Raw genomic sequence first — 12,293 nt, forward strand, 5'->3', positions numbered from 1 at the left:
TGACGGCACATAAAATCCAAACCGGAGCAGTAATTAAAACTCTTTGGTCAACTTTTAATCAGAAGGGTTCAATCTCTCTCCTGTGCTAGTTTGAAGCCGACACGACAAACGCGCTCAGAGGAGATGATGTTTGAAAAAAGGTGACCGTTTTTTTACAAAACTTTTGTTTTGAAGGGGGAATTGCAAACTTCCTGCTGATTTTTGCTGGGGGTTGTCAATATATGAAATTTAGGTCTAAGTGAGACCTACATAGAGGGTTTTTTTTAATGTCTCTAAGACATTTCTACTGGAAGTTACAGGCAGTTGTGTCTGAGTTCTCCTTCTAGGAGCAGTTGTGTCTGTGTTTTCTTCCTAGGGGGCGCTAGAGCGCAATTCTGAGTTTTGGGGTTGGTTTTTTTTTATTAGATCGCAATTTTTGCCAGTCCTGATGTGTGTGTTCAGTTCGGTGAGTTTTGAAGCATGTTAAGGGGGTCAAATTACAGCTCAAAGAGGCAAAAGTGACTGTTTTTACAAACTTTTGTTTTGAAGGGGGAATTGCCAACTTCTTGTGGATTTTTGCTGAAGGATGTTAATGTATGAAATCTAGGTCTACGTCAGACCTACATAGGGGTTTTTGTTTCATGTCTCTACGACATTCCTACTGGAAGTTACAAGCAGTTTTGTCTGTGTTTTTTCCTAGGGGGCGCTAGAGCGCAATTTTGAGTTTTGGGGTTTGGTTTTTTTATTAGATGGCAATTTTTGCCAGTCCTGTTGTGTGTGTCAAATATGGTGAGTTTTGAAGCACGTTAAGGGGGTCAAATTACAGCTCAAAGAGGCGGCGATATAATAATAAAGAATAAAACGCACGAAATACAATAGGGTCCTCTGTCCCACACACTCCAACGTGTCGTCACTTCCGCTCTTAGCGCCTTCAAAATAAGAGCTCAAGGCATATACTGTATAAAAGCGCATAACAGGAACTTAACATCACAAAGAGGAACGCCCATAAAAATAGGTTACAAAAGTTATTTAATAAGAAGCCAAAAAGTGCAAAAACAATAATGTTCGTGTTGGAGGAGTTGTGAATTAGGTACACCTGCAGTCTGCAGGTGTACCTAATGTTATGGCCCTGCAGTCATTCACAACTCCTCCAACACCAACATTATTGTTTTTGCACTTTTTGGCTTCTTATGAAATAACTTTTTTAAATAGATTCAATCTTGCACGTGGAAAGTTTAAGTGTGGGCTTTAGTTGATATAACACTCCCGTCAGGGGGTGCAAATTCTACGGCGAGGGTGCAGGAGGCGGGACTATTGGAGCCTCAGCCAGTGCGTCTTTTGCAGCCGTTTTAAAGTTAAAGTTAAAGTTAAAGTACCAATGATTGTCACACACACACTAGGTGTGGCGAAATTATTCTCTGCATTTGACCCATCACACTTGATCACCCCCTGGGAGGTGAGGGGAGCAGTGGGCAGCAGCGGTGGCTGCGCCCGGGAATCATTTTGGTGATTTAACCCCCAATTCCAACCCTTGATGCTGAGTGCCAAGCAGGGAGGTAATGGGTCCCATTTTTATAGTCTTTGGTATGACTCGGCCGGGATTTGAACTCCGAACCTACCGATCTCAGGACGGACACTCTAACCACTAGGCCACTGAGTAGGTAGGTTTATGATCGCTCAGCACAAGAAATACTTTACACACATACAGTTGTTGACAAAATACACTGTACATTATATACCTCAGCTAACTAAACTATGGAAATGTATAATATAATTCATATAGCAATACGGTCTCACTGCACAGCAGACCAGCAGTTAGCCGAGTCATTGCGCAATCCATGTTGAGGCACTGAGTGACGTGCCTCAACTGGCTGCTGATCACCGCACCGTCTCTTCTCAGTATTTGAACGGCAAATGTGAAAATTCAGCGATTTTAAATAAAAATAATCTAAAACTGGTGAAGTTAAATGGAAAATAACGTTATAGTATAATCACTGGATACATATAACAATTAAATAAAAAAATAAAAAAATTTACATTTTTTTTCTTTCCATGATGGCAGGTGAGGTCACTGCACCATAATGACCAATATTAGTAGCGTAGTACGCCTAAGTATTCATTAAAAACAAGGCAGAGGTTTTACTCAACAAGTATATTTACATGTTTTGGCCACACAGTTTGAATATAGGAAAATAAAACATTAATCAAGTGATTTTTTTTGGCGTACCACGAGATGGAGTCCAAGTTTGAGAGACACCGATCGAGACCACAAGGATGTGTTTTAAATGTAGATTGAAATCATCGTTAATAAAGTCAAGTTCACCTGCGTGGTTTTTGCAGGGTCCATCCAGGCAGCGAGACGGAGAGTGAAGCAGGAGATGTTCTGGATCAGCACTTTGACGAGCCGGACATGAAGATGAGCTCCGATGACGACCCCAGCGGCTACTTGCGCATGGTGTCAAGGAACAACATCTTTAACAGGTTCTTGCTGCTTTTCCACAGACTACGACAGCGTTTCTTAACCATAGGGCCCATTGTTGGCGTCAAAAAAATATTTGTTGGTGTGGGCGCCCGTGGCTGCTGGGTCTGGTGCAAGGGTGTGGCTGATGTTGTGACTGGTGGCAGCGCGCGCGCGTGATGGCTGTCGGGGCTGACGAACTGTGTATATGTATGTATATGTGTGTGTATGTATGTATGTATATATATGTGTATGTGTACATATGTATATGTATATATGTGTATGTGTGGGTATGTATACATGTATGTGTGTATGTGTATGTATATATGTATGTATGTATGTATGTATATTTCTGGGGGTACGCTCTGGGCCTGCCTGTCAGACGGGGGTCGACGCCTCGGGCTACTGCATCCGAACTGCGTGTCTGGAGCTCCTGGGTCCCGCTGTCCATCCCTTCCGGGTGCCCGTCTTGGTTGGGGCCTGTTGGGCCTAGTCCCTGCGTCTATTGTGGTAGCTTGGTGCTGCAAGGTATTCCGAGGTGCTGCGAGTCGGCCAGTTGCTGGGGTAGTGACCTTGTTTGTCAGCATGTCTGTGATCTTCTTTTAATTCTTTTTTTAAATTTTTAAATTTATTTATTTATTTTTATTTTTTTTTAAATATATTTTATTAATATTATTTTTAATTTTTCCCCTCCCTCAGAGGGGGGGCTCGGCGGGGCGGTTGCTGGTTGTTCCATCTCCATCGTTGGGGTCCCTGCGGGTGGGGTGGGTGGTTCCCGTGGCCCTGTGCCTGGGTGGTCCTGCGGCGGCCGATTTGGGTGGGGTGGCCGGGGGTTGGCCTCGCCGCGCTCTCCGGGGGTGGGGGGTGGGCTCGTGGGGGCCCGGTTGCCGGTGGGGCGGGGGCGGTCTTCCCGTCCGGTTGCGGGGAGTCTCTGGGTCCCTCGGGCGGGGCGTCTTGCCTTTCTGCCCGTGTGGGGTGTGGTCTCTCGCTGGCTTGGGGTCTGGCTGTCCCCTGCTTTTCTCGTGCCCTGTCCTCTGCCGGGTGCGTCTGTCTGCGGCCTGCTGCTGGCCCTTGTGGGCGGTACGGTGGGCCGGGCTCTGGGGTTCCTGTCGCTGGCCGGCTTGGCTGCGTGGGGGCGGTGGTCCCTGGTTCCCTGGGCACCACGCCTCCTGTTTGTGGGTTGGGCTCTCGGGGGTGATGGGGCCGTGCTCTGGCTCCCACGCACTCTGGGAGTTGAATGTATTGTACATGCAAATTCACATATGCTCACATACGTACATAGGTACCTACGCTCCCACATACATACACAAATACAGTACATATTTACCTACCTAATGTTCGTACATCCACACGCACATGCAATATACAAACATACACATACACATACTGTACATATACATTCACTGTACAAACACATATACACATTCTGTACATATACATTCATTGTACAAACACATATACACATTCTGTACATATACAAGTACATATGCATACTTACACTCATGCACATAATCACGTTGCATCAAACATATATTAACGTTGTTGCCCTAGGGCAAACTGGGTGTAACACATGGCACACTGACAAAGCTTAACCTATTGTGACTATAACAATCTACAAGGTTAATGTAGGTTGCTTCTCTTTCTCCCCCTCCATTTTTCTGCATTCTTTCGTATCTCAAGTTATCATTACGTATATGTATTGTTGCATTTAAACAACTGTATTGTTGATAATAAAGGTAAATTATTGGTATTGTTCATTATCAATAGCGTTATTTCTATTGGTATTTGTATTGATCCATTTGTAGTGTAATAATGCTCATTGTCATTTCTGTATTATTTTTTATTTTTCGCTAACTGCTTATTTGCTGTTGCTTTTACCATCATATTTGTACATGTCATATTTGCTGATGTTGCTCTATTGTTGTTGTTGTTGTTGTTTGCTGTTGTTGTTTTTGTCTCTCTGTCTAATCCCCCTCTTGTCCCCACAATTTCCCCCTCTGTCTTCTTTTTTTTTCTCTTTCTATCCCCTCCTGCTCCGGCCCGGCTGCACTAAATGATAATATAAATACATTTAATAAAGTCAAATACAAATAAGGCAACAAGAGAAGTATCCTACACTTCTCTTTTGTAAAGTAAATCTGAACAGCCGACATGGGCATCTACATTAACTATATGATTTGCCTGAGAAGCTGGACAGGACACAAAAAAAAAAATATATATATATATATATATATTTGTTTCTCAGCTAGGGCCCGCGTGGTATTCAGTTGTAATACACTTTTCCACCACTTGTGGCAGTAATGACAATGTCAAACAAACAAAAGCATCCACATATTGAAGTCCGGTCCCCGAGTCTTTGGACTCTTTAAATTGCAGCCCCCTTTATTATGTAGTAGAGCAGCCCTGTTGTAAACTAAGTAGGGTGGATACACTTATTGAATATGATTCAAATCAAGAGTAAGAGTGTTAATATTTGAGGTCAAAAAGGTTAAGAACCCCTGGACTAGAACCAGCTTATAGGAAGTTGTTGATCATGCTATAGAGAACTTTCTACTTCCTGTTCCGTTGTTGACTTTACCATCTGTGACGTGTTGGCGAACAGAAGCTGCCGGAGCGTCAGCAGCCTCAGCTCCGTGTCTTCATGGAAGGACGGAGCGTGCTCTCCTCCGTGCTGGACGGGAAACAAGGCGCCTCTGCGGGCCCTTTACGACTTACTCATCGCGCCCATGGAGGCGGTACGTGTGTGTGTGTGTGTGTGTGTGTGTGTGTGTGTGTGTGTGTGTGTGTGTGTGTGTGTGTGTGTGTGTGGATGACTTCTTGTACAAAAGCCAAAAGCAGTGAAGTTGTCACGTTGTGTAAATGGTAAAAAAAAAGAGAATACAACAAATCCTTTTCAACTTATATTCAATTGAATAGACTGCAAAGACAAGATATTTCATGTTCACACTGACAAACTTCATGTTTTTTTTGCAAATAATCATGAACTTAGAATTTAATGGCAGCAGCACATTGCAAAAAAAGGCATTGTTACCAGTGTGTTACATGGCCTTTCCTTTTAACAACACTCAGTAAAGGTTTGGGGACTGAGGAGACACATTTTTGAAGTGGAATTATTTCCCATTCTTGCTTGATGTACAGCTTAAGTTGTTCAACAGTCTCCCGTCTCATATTGTAGCCTTCATATTGCACCACACATTTTCAATGTCTGGACTATAGGCAGGCCAGTCTAGTACCCACACTCTTTTACTATTAAGCCACGCTGTTGTAACACATGGCTTGGCATCGTCTTGCTGAAATAAGCAGGGGCGTCCATGATAATGTTGCTTGGATGGCAACATATGTTGCTCCAAAAGCTGTATGTACCTTTCAGCATTAATGGTGCCTTCACAGATTTTTAAGTTACCCATGTCTTGGCCACTAATACACCCCCATACCATCACACATGCTGCCTTTTACACTTTGCGCCTAGAACAATCCGGATGGTTCTTTTCCTCTTTTTTCTGGAAGACAGGACGTACAAAAACAAATTTGAAATGTGGACTCGTCAGATCACAGAACACTTTTCCACTTTGCATGAGTCCATCTTAGATGAGCTCGGGCCCAGCGAAGCCGGCGGCGTTTCTGGGTGTTGTTGGTAAACGGCTTTCGCTTTGCATAGTAGAGTTTTAACTTGCACTTACAGATGTAGCGACCAACTGTAGTTACTGACAGTGGTTTTTTGAAGAGTTCCCGAGCCCATGTGGTGATATCCTTTACACACTGATGTCACTTTTTGATGCAGTTCCGCTTGAGGGATGGAAGGTCCGTAATATCATGGCTTACGGGCAGTTATTTCTCCAGATTCTCTGAACCTTTTGATGATATTACGGACCGTAGATGGTGAAATCCCTAAATATTGTCATGTCTGTGTCATCATGTTTTGTCTTAGTCATGTTTTGTTTAGTTTCTGGCTTTTCACTCCCTTGTCTTGTTTGCATGATTACCCATTAGTTTCACCTGTTCCACGTTTGGACTCATTGTTCCACTCTTGTTTGTCACCATAGCAACCATTAGTTTTCACCTGTCACGTCACGCACCTGTTTTCGTTAATCATGTCTGTGTTATTTAAGCTTTTCATTTTCTGTTGTTCGTCCTGACGACATCCCCGCTTTTATGCCCCCTGTCACACTCTGTCCACCTCTGCGCACTTCATGTCCATGCCAAGTAAGTTTGTTTATTATTGCCACAGTTAGTGTTTTTTTTTGTTGTTCATAGTTTTTTGCCCCCCGTGCAAGTCTTTTGTTTTCGTTAGTCAAGTTTGTACATCCGCCTTGAGCGCGCCTTTTGTTCCTTTGAGTGTTATTATTAAAAATGTATTTACCTTCACGCCATGACCAGTCCAATTCACTTGCACCTCGGGAGAACAAACCAAGCCATAGACCAAGTCATGACAAATATAGCTGGTTGAGGAATGTTGTTCTTAAACAATTTGCTCAGGCATTTGTTGACAAAGTGGTGACCCTCGCCCCGTCCTTGTTTGTGAATGACTGAGCATTTCACGGATGCTGCTTTTATACCCAATCATGGCACCCACCTGTTCCCAATTAGCCTGTTCACCTGTGGGATGTTCCAAATAAGTTTTTGATGAGCATTCCTCAACTTTCTCAGTCGTTTTTGCCACTTGTGCCAACTTTTTCGAAACATGTTGCAGGCATCAAATTCCAAATGAGCTAATATTTGCAAAAAATAACAAAGTTTACCAGTTCGAACGTTAAATATCTTGTCTTTGCAGTCTATTCCATTGAATATAAGTTGAAAAGGATTTTGTTGTATTCTCTTTTTATTTACCATTTACACAACGTGACACCTTCACCGCTTCTGGCTTTTGTATAACTCCGCCTCCCCGTGTCCCGCTCCAGGCCCTGATGCACGGTGGCGGACACAGGCAGCTGGTTTTAGTCCTGGAAGGAGACTTGTACCTGGTGCCATTTGCCTTGCTCAAAGGCAGCTCTTCTAACGAGTACCTCTACGAGATGTTTAGTCTGGTTTGTGTGCCGTCGCTTGCCAGCCTCCAAGCCTCCATGAAGGTGAGACCCTCGGAGAATATCAAGTCGCCGGGCTGTGATGGTGGTTCGGTGGCCGCCGTGGTGGGGGCGCCCCGCCTGCCCCCCGGCCTGATGAGGCGCTGGCTGTGGGGGCCGCTGCCCTCCGCCCAGGACGAGGCCGTGTGGCTGGGAGAGCAGCTGGGGTGTCGCCCGCTCACCGGAGTCAACGCCACAAAGGAGCGTCTCCTCTCCGCGCTGATGCGGGCAGAGTGCGTTCACTTGGCCACTCACGTCTCCTGGAAGCTCGCCGCCCTGGTCCTCGCTCCCGGGAAGGAGCGACGGAAGATGACGCCGGGCGACGCCGCACGCCAAGACGGAGACGAGGACGACGTCTGCGAGAGCACGCCGCTCCAAGACGTCCTCCTCACGGCTGCAGACATCCTGGAGCTCAACCTTCACGTCAAACTGGTGGTCCTCAGGTTGGTCAAATCTTTGAAACTCTCCCGCCGGCCTTTAACCTCCACCCCCCCCTGCGGTCTTAGGTCGTACGCCGAGTCCAGCTGCAGGGTGACCGCGGACGGCGTGGTGGGCCTGACGCGAGCCTTCCTGGCCGCGGGGGTCCGCTGCGTGTGCGTGTCGCTGTGGCCCACGCCGGCCGCCGCCTCCAAGCTGTTCACTCAAACCTTCTACGGCGCCCTACTCGGCGGGACCACAGCCAGCGCTGCGCTCGGCGAGGCCATGAGGACCCTGCAGACCACCAAGAACTTCTCCCACCCTTCCAACTGGGCAGGTGAGCAGTTGGAGGACAAATGACATATCTACTAGAGATGCGCGGATAGGCAATTATTTCATCCGCAACCGCATCAGAAAGTCGTCAACCATCCGCAATCCACCCGATCTAACATTTGATCAGAACCGCATCCGCCCGCCATCCGCCCGTTGTTATATATCTAATATAGACGATGCAAGGCATTAGTGAGGTTATAAAGCTTTTGCCTGTTAAAGAAAGGAGACTGATCCAATGCAGTACAGACATTCGCGTGCCACGCTGTCACGACCCAGACGCACACCAGTGCGCAATCATATGGGAGCCACGCTGAGCTCACCTCCAAGCGCGTCTCGCTGCCGGGTATATGGGCCCGACGCTCCAGCGCCATCCATTTTCAGGGCTAGTTGATTCGGCAGGTGGGTTGTTACACACTCCTTAGCGGGTTCCGACTTCCATGGCCACCGTCCTAGCTGCTGTCTATATCAACCAGGGTGAGCCCCACCCCTTTCGTGAGCGCACTGCGCGCGGAGTGACCCCTGTTACGCGCCCCCGGCAACAGGGGTGGCGGGCAGGTAAGCTGCGCGGGCGGAGCGCGCGGAGTGACCCCTGTTACGAGCCCCCGGCCACGGGGGTGGCGGGCAGGTAAGCTGCTTACCTGCTGCGCGTGACGCCGGCCGCGGCGAAGGCGGACGAGGCGGGGTGTCGGTGCGGTGGGCGCGGTGGTGACCCTGGACGTGCGTCGGGCCCTTCTCGCGGATCGCCTCAGCTACGGCTCCCGGTGGGGCCCTCTCGGGGGAAGGGGCCTCGGTCCCGGACCCCGGTAAGCACAACCAACATTATTCCGTACATTAGGCGTACCGGGTTATAAGGCGCATTGTGGATTTTTGAGAAAATGAAAGGATTTTAAGTGCGCCTTATAGTCCGAAAAATACGGTGTATACATAGACATATTATTTTGGGGTATTTCGGCAGAAAAACTAAGGTCAAAACGACAGCTGCAATAGCTGTCGTTTTGACCTTAGTTTTTCTGCCGAAATGTTTCCTTGGCTTTACTCAGTGGCCTAGTGGGTAGAGTGTCCGCCCTGAGATCGGTAGGTTGTGAGTTCCAACCAGGCCCGGCCCTAACCAATCTGGCGCCCTAGGCAAGATTTTAGGTGGCGCCCCCCCACATCGGCAGTGAAGTGTATATACTCACAAGAAACCGAATAGCTTTGTCTTTGACCTTTTTTTTTACTTAAAGAAAGCAAATTAACAATCAGAATAGTTAACAAGATTAAAAAAAAAAAAGAATAAATAAATGAATACAAAAAATAAAAAATGAATATATGAAACACAAAATAAAACGTGTCAACAAGTTGCATAAAATAAATTAAAAATACAATATAAATAAGGCACTGCACAAAACAAGATATCAAACCAGTATGACTTTAACAACTATATTACAAAAAAAGGGGATCCTACAGAGTTCTCTATTTGTGCTTTTTAATAGAGATTTTCAGAGCAACCCACATGTTGGGGTACATCTCTGCTAGCTTCTTCTCATGCAGGAAGGTCAAGAGTTCCATGTTTGTCATGTTCTTTGATGGCAATGGTGGGAAATTCTGCATTTCCATTGCAAGTTCTGTGCCATTAATGTCCAGCTGGCTGTCATGGGTCAGAGTAGTACTCAGGGCTGTAGCAGCTCTTCTTTTTGTAAGTTGTGGAAATTGAGGAGTACTCCAAACTTGTCATTCACCTCTCCAAAGCTCTGAAATCTCTCATCAAGTGAAGAGATGGCTGTATGTTTTGCTGCTGCAAAACTGGTGGGTTGTGCTGCTAATGCTGCATCACTGGTGGGTTGTGCTGCTGAAGTGGAGGCAGCAGCGGTAGATGTGGTAGATGGCCCAGGGGTGGGATTTAGAAACTTCAACAGTGCATCTGAAGAGAGGAGTATGTGACACCATTGAGTATTACAGTTTAATAATAAAAACATATGATTCCAGGAATAAAATGAAATGATATAATATAGATGAAAAACCAAAGAGATATATGTATGATGTTAACTGATATGCAAATTAGATTAGATTCAATTTATTGTCATCATTACAGTGAAATGCTGAATAGCAGAATGTAAAGTAACAGTATAATATATTATATGAGAATGTTATGTTATGATTATCTTTAACCGAATCACAGCAGTGCTTAAATTAAAAAACAGCATTCCCTCTCATGTGATATTGCTTAATTAACATTATTGATGTGCACTTTAACAACTCGGTTTACAACTATACCTAATATATAAAGGGGTGGAAAAGTGACTATTACCTGCAGGGCAAACATTAGCTAACCAGAAGGCAATAACAATGTAAACAAAAAACACCTGCTTAAAAGATCTAATACAAATGTCCCTGAGGAATGTAAGGTGGGAGTACTGTAATTACCTAACGTTACATTATTATTTTCCATAACAATTTAGCCCCCTCCACAATATTAACCCGACGTTAAAACAGAACTAGCTATTTATTGATTAGCAATTGCCGAATCATGTAACATTAGCTTAATGCTAAAAAGCCAGGTTACTATCACATTCTGTAACAGACAAATAATTTCATGTAGGCTAACGTTACCTACCTGCTACCTCTGTCTTTTCTCGTTTCTCCTCCTCTTCTTTTCTCTTTTTTCTTCCCTGGGCACCTGACAGTTTTGGCCGTTTTGACATCTTGTGTTGATTTTTTGATGTGGTGACGTCCGAGTCATGATACGGGAAGGGAGGGGGCGCACCGTGCGGGGGGAAGGGGGGGGGGGGGGGGCGTAATGTTGTAACAAATAATATTTCTATTAAATAGGCTTTACTTTACATTTTAATTAACGTGGGATTATTTTTTTGTATTTAGAAATAATAGTACCATTTTTTTATTTTTTTATTTTTTTTTCTCCAACATTTGTGGCACTGGCGTGGCGCCCCCTGATGGACGGCGCCCTTAGCATTTGCCTATATGGCCTATGCCACGGGCCGGCCCTGGTTCCAACCCCGGCCGAGTCATACCAAAAGACTAAAAAAATGGGAGCCATTACCTCCCTGCTTGACACTCAGCATCAAGGGTTGGAATTGGGGGTTAAATCACTAAAAATTATTCCCGGGCGCGGCCATCGCTGCTGCCCACTGCTCCCCTCACCTCCCAGGGGGTGAACAAGGGTGATGGGTCAAATGCAGAGGACAAATGTCACCACACCCAGAGGTGGGTAGTAACGCGCTACATTTACTCCGTTACATCTACTTGAGTAACTTTTGGGATAAATTGTACTTCTAAGAGTAGTTTTAATGCAACATACTTTTACTTTTACTTGAGTATATTTATAGAGAAGAAACGCTACTTTTACTCCGCTACTTTTATCTACATTCAGCTCGCTACTCGCTACTAATTTTTATCGATCTGTTAATGCACGCTTTGTTTGCTTTGGTCTGTCAGACAGACCTTCATAGTGCCTGCGTTTCAACAAATACAGTCACTGGTGACGTTCACTCCGTTCCACCAATCAGATGCAGTCACTGGTGACGTTGGACCAATCAAACAGAGCCAGGCGGTCACATGACCTGACTTAAACAAGTTGAAAAACTTATTGGGGTGTTACCATTTAGTGGTCAATTGTACGGAATATGTACTGTACTGTGCAATCTACTAATAAAAGTTCCAATCAATCAATCAAAAGTGTGAAGGAAAAAAAGACCCTTTTTTATTTCAACCGTACATCCCGTCAAAAGCCTAAAGACTGACTGCACAGTTCCTGTCTTCACAATAAAAGTGCCGCTCCATTGCGCCTGCGCTTTCAAAATAAGAGTCTCCGAAAGCCAGCGCAAACAAGCTAGCAAGCTACGGAGTTTGCCGCCAATGTATTTCTTGTAAAGTGTATAAAAACGAATATGGAAGCTGGACAAATAAGATGCCAAAAACCCAGCACTTTCATGTGGTATTAGACAGAAAGGAGGAACTTTTTTTCTCCTCCATTTGAAAATGTGGACGTTATCAGCACTACTGTCTGATTACAATCAATGCAAGTCATCACAATCAGGTAATACACCAAC

General features: G+C 45.2%; 1 protein-coding gene across 2 annotated transcripts in view; it reads left to right on the forward strand.

Moving 5' to 3' along the window:
* ttc28 (tetratricopeptide repeat domain 28) overlaps nucleotides 1–12,293 on the forward strand; it is a 91,397-nt gene that overhangs the window by 60,007 nt on the left and 19,097 nt on the right. For both annotated transcript variants that reach the window (XM_061927467.1, XM_061927468.2), the window contains 4 exons: nucleotides 2,320–2,460; nucleotides 5,040–5,172; nucleotides 7,336–7,940; nucleotides 8,004–8,251. In XM_061927467.1, the coding sequence (XP_061783451.1) occupies nucleotides 2,320–2,460; nucleotides 5,040–5,172; nucleotides 7,336–7,940; nucleotides 8,004–8,251 (1,127 nt within the window). The remainder of the gene's footprint in view (nucleotides 1–2,319; nucleotides 2,461–5,039; nucleotides 5,173–7,335; nucleotides 7,941–8,003; nucleotides 8,252–12,293) is intronic.

The sequence above is a fragment of the Nerophis lumbriciformis genome, linkage group LG32 (assembly GCF_033978685.3).
Source record: "Nerophis lumbriciformis linkage group LG32, RoL_Nlum_v2.1, whole genome shotgun sequence".
Taxonomy (NCBI): domain Eukaryota; kingdom Metazoa; phylum Chordata; class Actinopteri; order Syngnathiformes; family Syngnathidae; genus Nerophis; species Nerophis lumbriciformis.